The sequence below is a fragment of the Podarcis gaigeae genome (assembly GCF_964106915.1).
Source record: "Podarcis gaigeae genome assembly, chromosome: 7".
Taxonomy (NCBI): Eukaryota; Metazoa; Chordata; class Lepidosauria; order Squamata; family Lacertidae; genus Podarcis; species Podarcis gaigeae.
In genome coordinates this window covers 27,388,891-27,410,815 of record NC_139683.1, presented here as the reverse complement: position 1 = coordinate 27,410,815, position 21,925 = coordinate 27,388,891, and the positions used below count along the sequence as shown (strand labels likewise).

Sequence of the window (21,925 nt, the reverse complement as noted above, 5' to 3'; positions counted from 1 at the left end):
AGATTTTACTACATACAAAAATTTGCATGCACAGGATCTGGGAAACTATCAGTTATTATTTTAAGGCTAGAGAAATATAGATTGATAAACCCAGTTCTTTTCAAATGGGTCTATGGCTACAGACTTGATCTACTTGTACAAAATTTGGTAGCCACTTTAAGGGTGCTGCTAAGAGTTACCCGGATGTAGGTGGCACTGTGGTCTAAACCACAGTCTAAACCACAGAGCCCTAGGGCTTGCCAATCAGAAGGGGGGGCTCAAAGTTCATGATTATGAAAGAAATTGACTAAATAAATTGAATAAATATTTTGACATCATTAGCAGCCGTATATCTTTTTCTACGGGTTGGTATATAGTCTGCAAACCAAGCAATTATGTGTGTACAGAATACTTTATTAGCATTTACCAGTCATTCTTACCTGTGTTTCTGAGAAGAGTTATTCTTAAGGGAAATCACCAAGCAGCTGCAACCCAAATAGATTTCTCTATTTTCGATTCAAGGGAAAGTGCTCTGTATGGGTACTTAAGCACAAAAATTATCCCCAGAAAAGGCTTACTGCTTAGACTGCACGCATGGACTGACTGGAAGCATGGAGCAAATGTTTAGTCTTCATAAGCATTCTTCAGAAGAGCCTTCCCCAACCTGCTGCCTGCTAGATGCTTCAGACTTCAACTTCCATCATTCCAGACCATTGGCCATGCTGGCTGAGGCAGATAGGTATAGTAATCCAAAACATCTGGACAGCATTGGGTGGAGAGATGCCTGCTTTAGACTCTTAAAAGGCATTACCTGTTTCAACCAGCTTGGCTAAGCCATGCATGGGAGCAGACATGCAGTATATGCTAGAGATGGTCAAACTGATACTTAATTTTCCTAAATCTAAGGAGTTTATGGGACACATCTGAGGAGAAGTATCCGTTTTACTTTCCTCTGATTTAACAGAAGTATGGCAGATTTTGGCCTATAGCACCCTGTCTCATGTAAGGCACCAAACAGATGTAACACCACTTCGGCAAAATAAACTAATTTGAAGACAGCTGCTCTTATTCCTATCTGCAATAGGCACAAGTCTTTGTAAGCATCAAAATTCTGAGAAGCAAAGAAAAGATTTCCCATCAATACGAAGACTAATAATTTACTAAAAGGATCAAAGCCAGTTTGAGAGATGCAAAACGGTACAGAATTGAGCAATACTCATGTTACAAATCCCGTGTTGCCATTTGACAATTCTGATAGTCATCATACCATGCAAAAAATAGGTTAAAACAAATGTGTGGTTTTTTTTAAAAAAAGAAACCTATTTGCTTTGATAAAAACAAAATTTTGGATAGAGAATGCAAGTTGAAAAATAATTTCAAAGGCTTTGTGTGCTATAACTATCGATGGGCAAACTCCCCTTAGTAAGTCTCTGCACCCTACCTCTCAAACTCTTAAAATAACTTGGGCCCTTTCAAATCCAGTTCTGAGCCTATTTGGTCTTGATTTCATTGGTAGTACAACAAGGTTTGATCCTTCCTGCAACTTTCCCAATGATATCCAATGCTCCTTCAACCACCTTTCTGTGTCCTCCCATCTTTCTGTCCCCTACACTTGTCTTTGTTGCTGCTCCAACAGGGGCAGTGATGGCAGGACAAGTGAGGGAGGTCTCTCTTCTCTCAGCTTCCTAATATCTGGCATGCTGCTAAGGCTGAATGCCAGAAGTACTATTGAATAATGTCAATTCCCAAGTGTTGCTAACATGAGTCAATAGCCATTAAAGCATGAAGCCACTGTAGTGTCAGGGATGGAAGAGATACTTCTTTTATTCACTGCCAGAGCAGCAAAACCTAGGAGGGGGTTAAATGGCTTCAGTTCTACTCTAGTTTGAATTTTAATGCTATCTTTGTATTGAGCATTACAAAGTAGGCCTAGACCAGTCTTTCACGCTGTGGGCAGATAATGCATAGATCCACCACTAGCTGTAACATGTTTGAAGAACCGTTCAAAGTCTTGCATCCTTTCTTCAATATGAAAAGCAGGTTTTCAGGAAGTATGATCAGCGTAAAATTAACTCTGATGTTGCAATTTATTTCCAGCGGGCCAGGCAACCTTTTCTTCTGCTGTAGGTCTGATTCAAGGCACACCTTATCTTCTTTTTACATGGGGATCATATCTAAATGGAACAAAAAAAATGCATAAATGCCTGGTTCTGAAATCCAGTAAAACTGAAAACACAGTCACATGACCTGCAACTTGTCCATGAAGCTGACTGAGTCAATAGACCAGTCATTGCTTCTTGGCCCAACCTGCCTCATAGGGTTGTTGCAGGGTCACAACAACCTGAGCTTGGAAGGAAGCTGGAACATAAATACATAAAACCATTAAGGAGCAGTTGAATCTCAAATCCATTAGCAACAATGCAACCCACTGCTGAAACAGTCATATTTCTTGTTGAATATTAAGCAGTGATGAGGCCACATGGGGCCAGTGTGGGAGGACAGTCTACAGCTTAAGTATCAGACTGACCAAAAAGGCCCACATACCTCTGATGGCAGAACACAGAACAGGGTCTCTGATGGTGATGTGAGCACATGTGCAGATTGTATCAGAGACATTTCTTCTGTCATTAAGTCTCAGACCCAAAATGGGTGCCGACATGCCGAGCGGGAATTTAGGACTGACTGACCCAAGGGTCTCTAAATACTTATGATATGACATATTCCCCAAGCAGAGTGGCCTTTGCCAAGGAACACACAAATGGAAACAGACTAATCCAGGGTGAATTAACATTTTACTTTACTTCGATAGTTTCTGGGCAGTCTATTGCTGCACAGTGAGCTGTGCATTATCATGCACACTGCTTCTTCAGATTTCCAATAGACCAAGTGTAGAAGTTTTCACCATATGATCAGAGGCTTCCTGCCTATTATCACCCAACAGCAAGAGCAGTTTCAACTGGCAGCAAAAATTATTGTCACTTATCAAATTTGTCACTAAAAAAATGTTAATTAAAAATTCTCATCTTTGGGTTTTCCTTCCAGAAGCATAAATAGGGCAGAAGGTTGTCCTTGCTTCTTAATTCTGATTTTGGTCTGCTCTGATGAACCAAGTATTGATTTGGTGTATTTATTTATATAGTGAAAAGCTAGCTATGTCCATTCCATAGTTTATTTGTTTGGAGGGAAGAACAGACAGTCACATGCAGTTTGAGCCAACATACAATGAGTCCTTGGACTCAGCTATATAGCTGCAAATAAAACGTTTTAAGTGCAATATACAAGACAATGTGACACTAGATGGCAATGGAGAGCCTTATGGAAAATCCAATGTGTTTTTAAAAACATTTTTAAAAAAAGGATTTTCAGAACATTTTTGTATGTGTGTAGATTCCACCCTTGAGTCCATTATGGGGAGGAGGGGGACCCTCACCTGAAGAGATCATCTGCAAGCGAATCTTCCTTTGCTTGGCGACTCTGTTCCTAGAAAAATAAATGATTCTTTGAGAACTTCTGCCAAATATGAACTGCTCTGAACCAGCATGATTTGGGTGCAGTCAGGCATTTACACATAAATACAATGGGTGGAATCCAATACTGCATGAGCACAAGGAAACAAGGGATATTCCCTACCGTCTCCGCCCCCCTGCATACTGCCTGCCCTGTGCCAAAATGTCTTTTCTGAAGATCCTACAAAAAGGCCAGGGATGGGAGGACGGTGGGGTTGCAGTGGGAGTGGGGAAAGTGGGAAGAGGCCACTTGCAAGTGGTCTCCAGCCAACTTTCCATGATCTTCCACTCTCAATACAGCCCCTCACCCAGCCAGTGTATGAAAACACTGACCTACAGCTCATGATCATGACCGTGATAGCTCAGTTGGGTTAGAGCATGGTGCTGATAGTGCCAAGGTTGCAGGTTATTTGCTTTTAACTACTTCATGCTCCTCACCTCCATTTCTTGCCTCAACCATTCTTCCATCTCAGAATTCTTTCTAGCATGATGAGCTATCAGATCCGATCCCCCAATAATGTATGGAAGTTGTCCTGCTCCAGGATAAGCTACCTGTCAAATGGAAAGATGTATTAATCTCAACTCTATTTAACTCAGGTTTCAAACTGGGGCTTCAATGCATTTACAAGTCTCACTATGCAAAGATGGAATCCGAGACAGCTACTTACTCAATTCAGCTGCAAAGAAGCAGACAAGGATGCCCTTTGTCATTATTGCATTCTATCATTTGAAGAAAACTCAGAATACATTAAATACAGTTGTTGAATATTAGTCTTTCATTCTAGGTTTGGGCTGTAGAGCAGGAGGCACTATACAATCTATGCAAGTTTCAGATACATTACAGGAATAATATAATACAGTTATAAATACAATTATCCACTTAAAAGTGTATATCTTTAATGTTTCTATTCAAGCTTAACAACATTACAAATGGATTCTGACTGATCTGCTCTAAGTTTGTCCTTTTACAATAACAATACCAATTTCTGATCATTCCCAAAGAGTGCAATATAATTTAAACATAGAAGCATTCTGCTTCAAGATACCCTTGCAATCGCTTTTAGGACTACATTTAATTCAGTCCTCTATTCCCCCACACTGTACTGCAAACCTCTAGATTAAAAGACACACCCAACCAACCAAAACCAGAAGATGGTCAGATTTAGCTAATACAGACATACCTTGAATTTCGAACGGAATCTGTTCCGGAAGTCCATTTGACTTCCAAAAAGTTTGGAAACGAAGGCGCGACTCCTGATTGCACAGGCATGCTGGAAACAATAGCAGAAGCTGCACCAGACATTCGGTTTCCAAAAAAATGTTCCAAAACTGGAACATTCAGTTCCCAAGGCATTCGGGAGCCGAGGTACGACTGTATTTTTACACCTTTTCTGTATGTTCTAAGTAATATCTTCTTGTGAGTTTAAAAGCATGTACCAACCTTTTTGAACTTTTTAAAGTTGTTCAGATGTCCATAATCATTTTTTGCAGTGCAGCGACCATCTTTCCTTGGCTGACTAACAACCAATGATCTGAATTCAGTCAGTAGGAGCCTGCTGGGCAGATTGCTAGAGTCATTCGCACATCTATCAGGATTCTTATTTAGGAGGGGAAAAAGAATTAGAGCAATCACTGAGGTTATTCTAATCAAGATTGTTTATTACAATAAACATTTATTCTTCATCATAAGATTGTAGGTACTGTACTTAGTCATCTATTTTCTGAGATGGTATTTGAAAACATTTCCAAACTTTTTCTAACTAAATCAGTATCTTCAAGGAAAACCAAAATCTCCCTTATAGCCATTTAATGAACTATGAAATATCTGCATCAATTTATACATTCAATATCTTCACACCTTTCACTCATTTTCTACAGGACAACAAAATTGCCTGTTCCTCCTACAAAATAGGACAGGAAAATGGGTCTATTTCCTAGTTCACCGGCAAAACAGTGAAAGTTTGATAGTTTCAATTAATAACTGGGAGGGAAGGGAACAAATAGAATGCTAACAAAATAGTTTAAAGACAACTTTACAAGTTACTTGATGCTATTTTTTTAGATAGATTTTCAAAAAACTAAATGTCACTAGCCTCAATGTTGGAATATCTTTTTAATTTAAAAGAATGCATTTCCTACCACATTACCTATTGCAAAAATTAAATACACATTAAAAAACATTAACATGAAGATATTCCTTACATTGGAGTCATTCTTTGCAGAGCTTGGTGATTCTTCTTTCTCTTCTTTCTGGTTTAAAACTGGAAGCAACTGCTTCTTTTCTTGCTGTTTAACAAAAGGTATTGTTAAGTGTCTAACATATACTCTATACCACTACAGTAGAACGAGGCTGAAAACTGTAGGTTGAAAGCTACTTGCTTGAACTTTAGCTAGCAAATGCTGAACTCATCTGTCTTTGACTACTCCTCAAAGAGAGGAAATAACAAATGGTTCTTCTGTCAAAGTGTGTGGTAGCTCCCACACGAGAGAGCTGAAATAAATTACTCTGAATGAAAGAGTTCTTCAGCATGGTTTCTCCCAAGCTAAAGAAGCCTTCTATTCAGCAGAATTTATTTATGGTCACAGCTTGCAAAAACAGAACTTGACTCGTTACCTAGTTCTTGGGTTTCCAAGTGAAATACTTTCACAGCTTTAAAGTATAAAAGAAGAAATAATCGCTTTCATTAATGAGGAACTTTAAAATTGCTGTTGTGCAGAGCAGTGTGGCTGATTTACTGTGGCAGCACAATAAAAGATGGATGTAAAAGAGTCAGTACATACTCACAAAAAAATCTCTAGGAGAATAGTGTGAAGTTATTCAGGAAAACAATTCCGACCCAACAAATGTAGGTTTTCACAAGAGGTCATTAAAAAAAAATTGGATAAAAGCTATTTTAGATAGTAAAACCCAGAAAAACCCAGCTGGATCATGCCAGGGGCTCATACAGTCCACAATCTAGTTATCACAGTGATCAACTAGATTCCTATGGGAGGTCCTGCAAGCAGGACTTGAGGGCAACTGTGTTCTCCACACTTGTGATTTCCAGCATAATTCAATATAGACTTCAACATACATAAACCTGTGGTTTCAATGGGACATAAATGCTTTTAATTGTGCAGTGGATTGTGACTAGTTTTGTTTTTGAACCTTAGGTGTAGTAGGCGACCACAGTTCTTCCATGTAAAAGTTGTAAAGGAAAACAAAAGCTTTAAAGGAAAACAAACCTCTCTCTCCACTGTGAGTGTGAGTATACCAAATGCCAACACTAGCAGAAACAGGCACATTGCATCGAAAAATCTGTTTCATGTTCAATGAGCACATGGAGTTTCTGTGCCCAGTGGCTTCCATCCTTACAACAAGAAAGCGTGTGCAAAAACATGAAGTACATGAAGCTGCCCCTCAAATGAAGCACATGGGGAAATCTGAGTATGCTAGAATGGATATGCACACATTTGGGGGCTGGGGAGGAAGAAATGCGAACTACACAAAAAATGGTGAAAGCAACAAAAAGGAATCTCAACCTGAAGGGGATATTTACTGATACTGCCCGATGCTCTAAATCAATGATTTAAATATTTTACCATGTTACAGAATATTTAGCTAATCACTTTACCAAATATATTTTTAATCCATCAGTGGCTTGGCCCTGTTCTAAATCTCCCCCCACTTTGGCAGATCTGAAGAGTAGTTCTATGAAGCCCACCCTCTAAAATTCCAGAAGTCTGAGTACAATCTATACCCACCTTTTTATCCCTCCTGTAAAATGATATAAAGCATTTATATTCTTCCTTCTTTTATTGATACAAATTCAAAATAATTTTATCTTTATGCTAATAGCCTAAAATTGTGGTTTATGGCATCTCTCTCTGTGTGTGTGTGTGTTTGTGTGTGTATGAGACAGAAAAAAATGTCACTACCTGAAGTCTCCCAGTCTCCATATCTGAATTCTCTTCTTTCATTTCCAATTTCCTTTTCTTCTTTGCACCTTGGGTACTGCCTTCACCATGATTTCCTATATCGTCTTCCCAATCCAGTTCTTGGCTTGCAAAGACAAGTTCTAATGATGCTTCGTCTTCTATTGAGTCTTCCAATTCTTTTCTCTTTTTTGATGCAACAATGCTTTCATTATTATTATTTTCTAACTGGCTAGTCTCCGCAATAGACTTTCTACTTCCACCTATACAGGACTTGTTTGTGTTCTGGTCCAAGGTACATGGCCCTTTTTGAGATCCTCCTGCCTTGCTTTCCCACAGCCAAGAAGTTACAGGCTGAGTATGACTAGAAGCCAGTGATGACTTCTCCTCTATCTTTGCATATTTAGACTGTGATGTTTCTTCAACCTCATCCCTTTCCCTTGAATAGAAAAAAAAAGCATTTTAGACTTTCTCTTCAGATTGAGGGAGAACCTAACATTGTGCCAGTGAACATGATTGGTCTCCCAACCCTCTAGAGCAAATGTTGCTGGTGCAAAGGAGGGAGGAAAGGGACACTTAGTTCCTATTTGCACAAGTAGAACATCACAAATGGATATACACAGACAGATCACAAACACACACTTGTTCTCATCTTTATGATGATTAGATATGAACCCAGACAGACTGAATCCAATCAAGTACAACTCAGATGGCACTTGTAATAATCATAGCAAGCATTTAACTGTCCACTGTAGTGTCACTAATTTCAAATGGGACTCATCATGATGGCATCCTTAGGAGCAATCAGCGAAAGGTATCTTACTCATAAGCAAACTTAAAATTAAAATGTAGCACTGATTAGCATTATTCAGGCAAAGCTTCTTGGAGCCAGCATGTTATCAATATGCATTGTTTGTGAGGATTTCACATATTTTCAGTTAACTATGGAACTGAAACATCTGAGATCTTTGAAAGCTAAGTAAAGACCAAAAATTAGGGAATAAATATTAGAACTAGCCTGACTGCAAGAGATTTATGTGAACATACCTTTTTTTGGTAACTGTCTGGAAGTAGTTTTTAATTGAATTCAATTGTTGCTGTGAATCGCCCTCTTTGTTTCTCCTATTCCCTGACATTTTAGAGGGAGAGGGCGAAAGGCTACTCTGGTTAGTCTCGGTCCTTGCATTCAACCTGGGTACTGTAGCCCCAACATTCACAGTGCCAGTTCCTGCTGGAGTCTCATTAACAGTAGTTATATCCACTGGGTAAGGTTTTTTCCTTTGTTCCCTGATAGGAGTTGTTGCTCTCTTTCTGTTCTCTCCTGACACTTCCATGCTGTGTAAACAAGGAAAAAAGTAACAGGTCAGAGCAGGAAATACTAAGTCAATGACCAAAGCCTGTACCATACATTACATGATCTATAATCCGTTTCTCAAATTTCTGATTATTCTGCTGATCCCTAGAAATGTGAGCTATCTGTAAGGTCCATGCATGGGTTGCACCTAAAGATGAGAATTTCTTGCTAGATTGAAGCAAAAGAATTTCTTCTTCTTTTTTGCCAGCTATCAGGAATTTGAAATTTCTCTACCATCATCTGCTATAGGAGTAGCAACAGGCCTGATGGCAGCAATTAATATAATCAGGCATTGGCTGAGGGTCCATGAGCTCAGATGGGCTCTTCAGTGATCTCATCCTCACTCAGCTACCCTCCTCCCTACCAGGACCCTGAAATGGAGGCATAGTAGTAACTGCATTTTAGAATGGCAGCTGCTGAGCTCCCCTGCATGGGCACATGCATCTTTGTTAGTTCCTTAAAGGGACTTGGGTACAAAGCACTAGTAAGTATGCTTGCAAACAAAGGGAATGGTCACTGGTGCTGCATGTCTACGAGTTTGCTCTGCTAATCCTGGGTGGGTTACACACACTTAGCAAGTGAAAGGAAAAGGAAAACCATTTCTTTCCTTTCCATTGTTTGCTTGCTTTTGTCCACCCTATTCCTCACTTGCCCACCGAACTCACAGCAGCAAGGCAAAATTGCAGGAGAAGGGCAGGGCCTGAGGAAGAAAAATCTGCTCTCTTGCTAAATAGGTGTTACCCACCAGTATCGGTTGGGGTTGCTGGAACAAATTCAAAAGCGCAGCAGCACACACATGCAAACACTCTAGTAATGCTTCCAGACACTATTTTTTTCTTCCATCTGGTACATACCAACTAGTTAGCTTTCCTTCTGATTTATTGATTGATTGCTTCCTTTCTACCCTTTTTGCACTTTCTTGCTTTTCTCCACCTGTCCCTCTGCCCACCTTTCTCCTCCCTCGAGCTTCCTACGCTCCCCTCCAGCAGCAGCTTCAATGACTCTCTTCTTTTTTGAAAACAGCTGGCTGTGTCAATAATAACTGGAACTCAGTAAATCCTATGTGGTCTAGGAAATGCTAGTATCACTGTGACTAAAGCTGCAGTCCTAACCATGTCAACACAGCAGCGCTCCCCGGTAAGTGGAATTAGGACTGCAGCTTGAGCACTTGAGGACCTCACCAATAACAGTCTGTACAGAACACCCTGCTTAATTTTGGGAGGTAAGAGAGAGGTATCAGGGCTCAAATGCATCAGCAAATTCCACCTTCTGATCAGCAAGCTATTAGTTCCTAAATGGTGCAGAGGCAAGATTCCAAAGCTACAGCTGACTACAGAGAGTTCAACACTGCCTCTGCATGTTGATCCCTATCAAGATGCCTCCTGTAAGTTTGTTGCGACTTTAGCTGACTTTTTTAAAGAGCAGAAATAAGATCCTAATTTGCCACTCTTCAGTCATCAGAAACATTCCTTTGTTCATTGTTTGGAAGATGCAAACAGTTCTGTCACCAAAGCAGCTTCCATATCACTTGTAAATCTTCCTGGATTTATAGTGCAATGCTATAAATGCTTACTCAAAGTGAAGCCTCACTGAGTTCAATAGAGGTTACTGCTAGATAAGTGTATGTAGGAATGCAGCCTAAATATTCTAAATCTAAAATGCAGCCCTAAATGCATTTACTAAGGGTAGGCTCACTGAATTCAGTGTGACTTCTGAGTAAACATGCATAAGATTATACTGTTATTATTATTTTAGCATGCATTCTCATTGATGTCAAGGATTTCAGCAGATATAGGCCACAATCACTAAATATGCATACAGTGGTACCTCGGTTCTCGAACGTCTCCATTGACGAACATTTCGGAACCCGAACGCGAAAAACCCGGAAGTAAATGCTTCCGTTTTCTAACACACCTCAGAAGTCAAATGGCTTCCGCTGTGTATTTTTCAATTTTCTCAACTGAATTTGCCAACAGCCTTTTTGCCTCGGTTTTTGAACATTTTGGAACTCGAATGGTCTTCCGGAATTCATTACATTCAAGAACCGAGATACCACTGTACTTATGTAAAGGTAAAGGTAAAGGTACCCCTGCCCGTACGGGCCAGTCTTGACAGACTCTGGGGTTGTGCGCCCATCTCACTCAAGAGGCCAGGGGCCAGCGCTGTCCGAAGACACTTCCGGGTCACGTGGCCAGCGTGACATCGCTGCTCTGGCGAGCCAGAGCTGCACACGGAAACGCCGTTTACCTTCCCGCCAGTAAGCGGTCCCTATTTATCTACTTGCACCCGGAGGTGCTTTCGAACTGCTAGGTTGGCAGGCGCTGGGACCGAGCAACAGGAGCGCACCCCGCCGCGGGGATTCGAACCGCCGACCTTTCGATCGGCAAGCCCTAGGCGCTGAGGCTTTAACCCACAGCGCCACCCGCGTCCCTGTACTTATGTAGCAGCAAGTAAATACAACAGGATGCATTTCTGAGCAAACGCATAGGATTGTTTTAATTCTGTAATGCTGAGTAATGGCTACCTTTGGTTCTGATTTTCCCACCATCTGCAATTCTCCCCTCACCCACATTTCATCTATAATAAACATACCACATTTTGCACAATGTGGCTAGTGATAGTCTTGCTCTATTTCCCAATTGTGTGTACATAATATACCCTGAAGTTATATGTCAAGGGTTCCACTAACACTTGACTGGACAAGACCCTGGGCTGGCCTTGGACAGTGGCTAGAGTGTGGGCTGCACTCCTCTGAACTGTTTGGAAGAAGGTGGAATATGAATGAAATAAATAACACTGGTTTGTTGAGTGCATGTACACAGAAAAGCAGTATACAAATAAAATGACTGAAGTGTGTTTACATGAAATGTTGCAGGTTTTTTCCTGCCTTAAAAACTCCAGCAGGCTTTTTTTCTTCTTTTTTTTCCAAAATACAGATGCAGTACTGAAAGTTACACTCCATAAACTAGGAGTCCCTTCTTTTGTAACTTCAGAAGATTAGAAACTCAAGAATCTACCTATGCAGTAGATTGGCATATGATGAAAATTTTCAAGTGAAAATAAAAGCATCACAGTCAGACTAACTGTGGCTTCATCATGAAGCCATATTTAGAAAGAGCAAATCAAAAGAGCTCCTGCTGGTACATTACCATGCGTCCATCAGTTGGTCCATTTCATTGTCAGCTACGTATGCTGCAATGGTGGGCATTACTGTTTCATCTACTACACTTTGAGAAAGGTTTGGTCCTGTAACAAGTGATGCTGATGTGGGTTTTACACCTGCAGTTTAAAAGCAGCAAAGAAGAATAAATATTAACATTTTAAAACTATATAAATCATGCCATTTCAGACAAATATTATTCAAAAATATATTTTTGTGCAACTCTTCCTATTAAGAAGTGTCCATTTATCTCCCCATCTTGCTTCTTCGATACACTGGAACCTCGGTTTTCGAGTGTCTCAGAAGCCAAACATTTCGGAACCTGAACGCCAAAAACCTAGAAGTAACTGCTTTTGTTTTCAAACATGCCTCGGAAGTCAAACAGCTTCTGAGGCGCATTTCTCATTTTTTTCAATTGAATTCTCCAACCGCCCATTGCACATCGGTTGTCGAACATTTCAGACATTGAATGGTCTTCCAGAATGGATTACGTTCAACAACTGAGGTTCCACCATACTAGTATTTTTACAATGTAACTTAAAAACCTTTGGTTTTCTATGCAGGTTCTGGCTTTTTATTGTTGCTATAAAAAAAAAAAATACAAGCATATTGTCATTAAGATCACCATGAACACATTCAGCATCAAGTTATATTTTCATCAAATCCCATGCCAAAAAAAAAGTTCAAACTGAAGACATTAAACAAGTCATATAATTTAAAAACTTGACCTGACTATTTAATACCAAAACCTAAAATCTAGTATATCCTCTTACTTAAAATTCTATTGCATGAGGCGTCTGAGCATCCTAAAACTAAGGGCTAATCCAGAACTAATACTATCCAGTGGTCAACCATACCTAATGAATTGGGAGCAAGTCTCTGGCCTCTCCCATATAAGCAAATTAATTAGAAAAAGAAGTTACAGAGTTATGCTGCAGAAAAAATGGAAGTGAATGAAAGTGAGATTCAGCTTATTTGCTATCAAAACTGGATACTAAAACTGGTGCTTTTTACTTTTCCAATTGAAAGCTATCTAAAATCTGTTAAATCTGCAAGCAAAAAAATGTAGGGTCATCAGTAACATAAGGCTATCTGTAATCCTAAAACAAAGCACTCTTAAATAATATGCTCCCTCTTTCAAGCTGTCTGCTGAATTCAGTTCCTTAAAAGTAAAAAATGCTGCACAAAGATTTTTTAAAATAGATTTTAAAAATTACCTGCATCTAGTGGAGTTTGAGGATTACAGTATGTTTTTGTGGATGAAAAAATAACTGCTAGACCAATTTCTGCCTCAGCTATTGCCCTCCATTGCTTCCTATTAGAAATAAAACACACTGTCAGAAAAACAACTGGAAGTCATTCACCAAATAACATCCTTGGAAAATAATGCTAAAACATTACAACAAAGGAACAGACTATCATGCAGGATGCAACCTGTGAATTGGCAAGGGATGGATATCAGTGTTTGTTTAAAAAATAAATGGCATTGTAACAAGACTCTGGGCTGGGTTATAATGAAGGGTGAGCTAACAATATTTTAAATAAATAAAATGGCCAAGGGAAATTGTCAGTGAAACATTTAATTCTATTAACCTGCAGTTTCCTGCCTACACTCATTCATATTCAGACTGCACGTGTATAACAAGTCTGGAAGACACTCCAGATGTTGTTAATTTATAATCACTATGTATATACTGCATTTTATTGAAGCATCTCAAGGTGACTGAACCCAGTTTGCCATCAAACCCCAGCATAAGCGCTAGTGGCAATAGGAGCTGTAATTCACATCATCTGGAGGACTACCGTCCAGTGGTGTCCAAACTTTTTCCAAAGAGGGCCAGATTTGATGAAGTGAAGGGCCGTGGGGGCCAACCAAAGTTGTTGAGCTTTTTTTTTTTATTCTAATTCAGCTACAATCGTTTCTTGCATGTGATAGAAATCTATGGACTTACTTTAACATTAGATATGCACACATATTTTACAGACCCTATTTGTATCCGTTATGGTTTTAATGCCCCTCCAACAACAAGAAAACAACCTCAGTACTCAATTACTAATATTTCAGCAATCCTACCTTTGGAAGACAGCTGTGATTCTATCCATCCATTTCCTGTCCAAGTCAGAAATGGATCCTTGAGAGTTTGTCAACCCAACTTCAATGACACAAATATCAGGTGCTACCAAAGAAGAAACAATCTCTGCTTCCTCCGTTATCAGTTTCGCTTCTCCTCCTCCAAGTTTAATTGCTGCACTCAGTTTTGCAAACTAAAATTAAATACAAAGCCCAAAGGTTCAAAGAACAGAGCTCACATTAATATGACACATTTCTATAATAAGCATACCATTTCATAACTTAAGAAGTAATGTAACCAATATGAGGACTCTACAAGTGACAATAAATGCAATGGTATATACAGAGAATGTTACAGGTGTGTTTATTACTATTTCAAAGGTTTCTTCTTTATTACCATTTTATCATATTACCTTGTCTACAAAGACTATCAACTGCAATATGCAACCTGTGATCCTCCAAATGTCGCTGGACTACAAATGCTGCTGGCTATTGCTAGCTGGGGTTGATGGAAATTACAGTTCAGCAACATCTGGAAAGTGACAGGTTCCCCATCCCTGATTTATATCATACAACTTGAGTTCCTTTAGCAAGATAGTAAAGAGTCAGGCAGGTTCTGCATTCTTAAAAAATGCCAGAGTACCCATTTTGGACACTACATTGTACACACAGTAATGCATGTGGGTGCATGCAATGCAATGGGCGAAGACATGGGAGGAAGTGGGCAAGCCCAAGACCTTCTTCCAATCAGAGAACAAGCCCTTGGTGGTCTTTCAGCCAGTTCTCTGCTCACTTTTAAAAGCTGCATGTTCAATGTGCCTTTTGTTAACATGAATGCAGCTCAATAGATGACTCTGAATAAAGACAAGTAGAAAATTGACTGAAAAGTCAAGTTCTGAGTTCCAATGAGTACAAAAGTCCTTAACTTGGGTTACAAATGTTCATATATCGAATAATCTAATTTAAATAAATCTAAATAATCTAAATAAATCTAAATAATTTAAATAATCTAATCTTTGTTACTTTTATTTTTCACTGCTCAAGTTACTTTGAGGCACTTGAGTGAAAAAAATTTTTGGACAAATAAATAGTAGGGGCTCAGGTTTTTATAAGAAAAAGTATGGACACATCAGTGGCTCCACTCACAACATCACAACCCCCAGGGACATAATCTCAACATCTGCACACTGAGCATGGACATCTGCAAAACGGCACCTATGAAAGAGTAGCTGGGCATGCATATGTAATCCATGTGAATGGAGATCCCTGTGTGCATTCACACACTCGATGTCCATGGATGTCATGAATAATAATAATAATTTTATTATATATACCCCACCCATCTGGCTGGGTTTCCCAGCCACTCTGGGCAGCTCACAGCATATATCAGAACGTACTAAAACATCAAACATTAAAACCTGCCTTCAGGTGTCTTCTAAAAGTCAGAGAGTTGTTTATTTCCTTGACATCTGAAGGGAGGGTGTTCCACAGCCAATACTGAGAAGGCCATCAGTAGGCCAAGCAGTGCAAACCTTCTTCTTATTATTGCATGTGTACAACATTTAAGGAGGGCTAATGAGTACACAAAACCTGTGCTATTAACATAATCTCTGTAGATAAAAGTATTTTAAATTACTTTTGTCAAGCTTTGAACAGTGCCAGTTACCTGCTTAGCAGTTAGAAACACAAACGTTTTTCCTTTGAATATTGTTCTTCTTATGGGAGAGGTTGCCAGATCTAATTTGTTATTCTTAACACTCAGCTCATCAATAGGAGGGTAAAATCTGTGAATGGAAGAAATGATTGTAAAAATGTAGCTTACATTTTACACTACTATTAACTGTCATTCATTTCTACATTGCTTACCTAGTTTGAGTACATCTGTTTTTCTATCCAACATCTAGCTGGTTTACTATGTTGTACACAATCTTGCACACAGTAATCTTGAGGCATGATCCATTTGCACACAGGCTCATCAATAAAGGTCTGCTTCTTCTGCACCCATGTAGCATGTAGTCCTAGAGCCCAGGAATCACTGAACACATGTTCATTTTTTTCTCTATCCAGCCCCCCCCCCCTTTGCTGAACGCAATCTTGAAGTCGATCTTGGACAAAGGCAAAGACCACAACCATGCACCCTAATATTTGATTACCTATTTGATTAACAAAAATCTGAAAACTCCACAGGCACGTTTTTATGACATGCCCACTGTATAACCTGTCTGCAAAAAAGTTCAAAGGTTTAAATAAAAGTTGTGAATTCAAATTACATAAAAAATAAAAGCTGTTCCATACAGTTTATATGGACAGTAGGTCCTCTCTAAAGGCAATATAAATTTTAGCTTTAATTGAAGATCAAAGCATCACTAAACTGTTAATCTTATTCATCAGCAAAAATAATTTAACATGAACCTGATCTCAGATTGTGAATTGAGATGTATTTTACCAAGGCAATTATTAACTATATAATTTATTTTTAAAGCAATGTTTTGTTAATGTTCATATTCCCAAGAGCATTTGCACCACTTCAAAAGATATTACCAAAGATATCTCTATAGCAACCTGTGAAAATGAAGACGATTCAACTCGCATAACATCCAAAAATATCCTGTCATTTCCCCAAGAGCTCATAGCAACGAGTCAGCAGTACAACACTTTGCCAATTAAATATAATTATACTTAATCTTCCTCACCGTGGAAAGACTTTGCTTCACCTAGTCTGAAAGAGGAAATAGTAAAGACCATAGGTGAGGAAGTCTTCACTGGATCGACATGAATTGGGAAGTTACAAACCAGTACAGAATCCTCCTTTCCTAGACAAATAAATAGGAATTGCCCAAGCAGCTCCAGATACCCCAGGGTGGTATTTTATTTATGTGATTAGAATACTTGCATTCCACCAAAAGGCTCTCAAAATGGCATATATAAAAGATTTGCACAATACAATCACTTTCAAAATGATTTGCACATATAACCAGAAATAGCATGGTGAGAGTTGAAGTACAGCAGGCATGGCCAAACTTGGCCCTCCAGCTGTTTTGGGACTACAATTCCCATCATCCCTGATGACTGATCTGTTAGCTAGGGATGATGGGAGTTGTAGTCCCAAAACAGCTGGAGGGCCAGGTTTGGCCATGCCTGGAGTACAGCAACATGTGGAAAGCCAATGATCCCCTACTTCTCCACTAGAAGATTACAGAAGGTGGTGCTGGGAGACAGATATTTTTCCTTATTGAGTTCCACACAAGTCTATGCTATTATTTGTTATGGGAGCTTTCTTGTGGAGTTCTACATGGGTCTAAGAAGTTGTGAAAGTGTCTATTCTGGATACTCTCTACTTAAAGAAGTATACAGATGCATGAAGAATTGCTGCCAGTCAGTAGACAACAGTGGGCCACAAATGTTTCTGCTATACTTCAAGAACATAAATGTTCCATATAATTTCAAATGTGTGTAAACATGAGATTTAATCTGATGACGTATAAAATTACACTATGGCATAGATAACTATAGCATGTATGTTATGCATCATATTCAATTCATGAGCGTACATGACTTGAATATGGTTATATCTAGTGCTTTTTTTTCTAAAAAAAAATGTTAAAGGGTACTCTCATTTTCCTACTCATACAGTATTGGAATACTGCCCCTCAATGAGGCCAAACTTAGATGCACAAAATGTTTAGGGGTATGCATACCCCTGCGTACCCCCAGAAAAAAGCACTGGTTATATCTAAGCAGGGCATACTCCAGGAGTTTTTAAAGCCAAGTGCTACATAGTAGAACATAATAGTTCAAATTATAATTATCAAATCCTTTTTAAATCTAGGGCGTGTATTATAACTTATTACCTTTCAGGTGTTGGTAACTGCTGCTTCGCCTGAATTGCTTTGATTAATTCATCAAAATACTCTGGCTTCACAATCGGTCGACCACAGATCAAGGCACATATTGCCTAAAGATAAAGCAGATCATCACTACCATAATTTACAATAGTACAAAAACACTACACGCTCTCTCTAGCCTGTCCTCATTCCCAGCCTTTCACTCACATCTCTCCACCCCAGTCTCGCAATCCACTGGTTAGTGGTACCCTCTGGTTAGTGGTACTCTTTTAAAACAGAAAACTACAACCCTTTTGCTGCCATTGTCTGTGGACACCATTCTCACTGCCTTCTCAATTACTCCCAGCAACAGATCTTAATGCTTCCCATATAACAACGAACTCTGCCAGGATAGTTAGCTTCCCATCACTCCCAAACACATCACTACCAAACTGAGCCCCATAAATTATACCAGGCTTCCTCAACCTCGGTCCTCTACTTGTTTTTGGCCTACAACTCCCATGATCCCTAGCTAGCAGGACCAGTGGTCAGGGATGATGGGAATTGTAGTCTGAAAAAAGCATCTGAAGGGCCGAGGTTGAGGAAGCCTGAATTACACTCAACTTCTAAGTACCTCTAAATCACTCATCTCCTTTACTCATATGCTTTACAGAAGCTTTCTTGCTAACTCTCTACAATTCAACTTCTCTTCTCACTCCTGCACTCAAATCCAAAGATTTATGCCAAATCCACACCCTCCTATATCCTAACTTCATTGTGATTATCTTTCTATTAAATTGTTCATTGCATGGCCATCAGTGTCAGCTCCACATCTTCTGGAATGCCAAAAATACACTCCCTCTTATTTGACTCCATAATGGCTATTTGTAATGCACTACACACATATAAGAGTAAACCCCATGGAACATATTGGGACTTCCAAGTAATTATGTGCATGACTGCATTGTTAAAGCATCTTTCATATACAAAGATGCCTCACAAAAAATGTCACAACGCTCCTGTGCCTGCTGCCAGGAAGTCTCAATTTTCCAATGAAATATTAAAGTGAATTGACAGGAAAGGGAATACGAAAGAACGGTTTGCAGCATATAGGACTACAGACCATTTTACTGCAATGCACAGTTCAGAAAAATCAGTATTACGCTTGCATATCAGATGCACTTGAAAAGTCACAACTCACCTTAACTGTAAGTTTGACTGAGTCCATAACAAGATGAGTACATCCTTCTTTCCACTCATTCACTACATGGCCGCCCAGCTGTAGAATATTTTTACTTAAAGCATTTTTCTGTGAAACAGCTAAGCATGAAGAGCACACTACCAAAGGCTCATAGAATATTCTGGAAAGCAGTGTTAAAAGAAACACACAATATTATTACTTTATTTAGTTAAATAATAGCAACTGTGTGTGGTCCTTTACAGGGAGATGTCCCTGCCCTGAGGAGCTTATCAATCTAAATTTGACACAGGGGAAGCAACACAGTGGTTTCACATGCATGTAAAAGGTAAAGGGACCTCTGACCATTAGGTCCAGTCGTGACCGACTCTGGGGTTGCAGCACTCATCTCGCTTTATTGGCCGAAGGAGCCGGCGTACAGCTTCCGGCGAACCAGAGCAGTGCACAGAAATGCCGTTTACCTTCCTGCCAGAGTGGTGCCTATTTATCTACTTGCACTCTGACATGCTTTTGAACTGCTAGGTTGGCAGGAGCAGGGACCGAGCAACGGGAGCTCACCCCATCACAGGGATTCGAACCGCTGACCTTCTGATCAGCAAGCCCTAGGCTCTGTGGTTTAACCCACAGCGCCACCTGCATCCCTCAGTTGCATGTACTTAAGCTCAATTACAGGTTCAGCTACAGTGAAGAATACCATCTAAGGGGCTGTGGCAAAGGTCTCATAGAAAAGGTGGATTTTGAAAGAAGTAAGAGTTGGCACCATGGCAGTGTTCTAGGAGGCAGTTCTAACAGTACAGAAGAGCTAAGGTGGAATATTTGAAGGAACAGAAGGCCTTCAGACAGTGGAGGGAGGCAGAGCTACAGAAGCAAAGATTATGGCAGGAATGTATCATAATCTAAGAGTAGAGACATTTGCAAGGGATCTCACACCCTTTGTAAGATTCACAGCTGAGAATGACTATTTTTGTCCATTTCTAATTAGTCCTCAGACATATTCCATGACTTTCAAAAAAGTACAGTAGTACCTCTGGTTAAGAACTTAATCTGTTCTGGAGGTCTGTTCTTAACCTGAAACTGTTCTTAGCCTGAAGCACCACTTTAGCTAATGGGGCCTCCTGCTGCCGCTGCACAATTTCTGTTCTCATCCTGTAGCAAAGTTCTTAACCCAAGGTAATATTTCTGGGTTAGCAGAGTCTGTAACCTGAAGTGTATGTAACCCAAGGTACCACTGTATAGCCATGAACATTTTAAGATGAGAACAAATTGATCTTACCTATACTTGCTTCCAAAGACTCCGAAAGTGACTCTGTCACCGGACCTCAAAGTTCTAGTAGTACCATTTGCTAGTTTTTCATCATTAACAAAGGTACCATATTTAGAAGTGTCTTTTAAAGTTAACACAGGAAATGTAGAAGACTGACTCTGAAAATAAAAATAACATTTCAGGTACCAACAATAGCAACTGAGTTCATTTTAGCCAAACCACACATCATGGTTTGTTAGGAGTGTAACAATCTATAGGCAATATTTACTCTTGGCTTACTGATTGTGGTTTGTTGAAGCAAACCAAAACACAATTATTGGTTTGGATGTAACACTAAGCAAGGGATCAAATGTTTCCCCTATGTTTCACTCAGACAGAGGGGTTGATGGCAAACAATTATCTATAGTTTATTGTGATATGCAAACTGGGTCATTGTGTTTTTTGTTTCTAGCATTAACCCTCTATCTCAGCCTTCCTCAACCTGGTGCCCTACAGGTGTTTTGGACTATAGTTTTCCTAAGTGACAGCCAGCACAGGAGTCTTAGCCCCAAATACCAGGAGGATGCCAAGCTAATGAAGGCTCCTATATCTCGTAGCTACATTTTTTACTTGGTAAACATATTGAGTAAAACACATTCAAAACATAATCTTGTTAGATGAGGTACATTCTATAACTGCATAAAGTACAATAAAAATTGCATGATGGGTGTGGTTGACCCCCAAACCACTCCCCTATTCATAATGCTGTACATTTGGTACTTACAAGGTTCACTTGAGGGTGACTAACTGAAAGGACTGCATGGCTTCGGCTGATGGACTGATCCGTTTGAATTAAAATGGCACAATTTTTACGTCCGACAACATACTCAACACCAACTAAAAGGTGGTATGACTGTCCTGAAATGGGAAAAACACAACCAAATTTTAATTAACCTCTGATGGTATAACGCTGATTTTAATCTTTATTCATGTGGATGGAGAGTTGGAGACAGGACTTTAGCCACCCCTTCCACCTTACAGCAAGGATGTGGAAAACTTGCCCCCCCCCCATGTTTTGCTGGACTACAACTCCCATCATTCCTTGCTCTTGGCGATGCTTGCTGGGGCTGATGGGAGTCGTGCTTCAGCAATAGCTCCCCACACCTGCTCTCAATGCGAAGCCCACCCCCCCTCCCCCCCAAGTTTTCCAAAGTAAACATCGGCTAATTGGCTAACTGCCGCTTCTCCAACCCGCCCAAACGCGGCGAGCCAGGACAGGCTGAACCAACCAATCAACACGCAGAAGCCGGAAGGCGGTATAACCAACAGGCGTCAAACCGGAGTGAGACCAGTTGCCCAGGACACGCCTCCTCCCCCTCAGGCTCCGCTCCTCACCTGGCCCGGACTCGTCAGCTGGGCTCAGCTTCCACATCCTGAGCCGGAAAGAAGCCGGAAGGCCCGGCCCGGCCCGTCTCGTCTCGCCTCGCCTTTGTATCTTCCCCAGCTTCCCCAGCCCCTCTTCTCCACCTCAGAGCAGCTGCCCGAGGCGACGCACCTCTTCTCTGCACACCGCGCATGCGCCTTTCGAGGAGGCTGGCACAGCGACGACATCGCGAGAGCCCAGACTGAGAGAACAGCCCAGACTGAGAGAACAGCGCCTCCTACAGAGAGCGGA

The 21,925-nt window shown here is 40.2% G+C and overlaps 1 protein-coding gene across 1 annotated transcript; it reads right to left on the bottom strand.

Moving 5' to 3' along the window:
- Positions 1–372: 372 nt before the first annotated feature.
- On the bottom strand, positions 373–21,888 carry NBN (nibrin). Its single transcript, XM_083747749.1, has 16 exons — positions 21,646–21,888; positions 21,035–21,168; positions 20,281–20,429; positions 19,011–19,170; positions 17,837–17,940; positions 15,652–15,769; positions 13,989–14,179; positions 13,132–13,229; positions 11,904–12,033; positions 8,448–8,735; positions 7,404–7,839; positions 5,688–5,771; positions 4,927–5,082; positions 3,924–4,037; positions 3,410–3,459; positions 373–2,153 (listed from the first exon to the last, which is right to left on the bottom strand). Exons 1-16 carry the CDS (start codon positions 21,680–21,682, stop codon positions 2,126–2,128), a joined length of 2,277 nt encoding a protein of 758 aa, XP_083603875.1. The 5' UTR covers positions 21,683–21,888; the 3' UTR covers positions 373–2,125.
- Between the last annotated feature and the right edge of the window lie 37 nt (positions 21,889–21,925).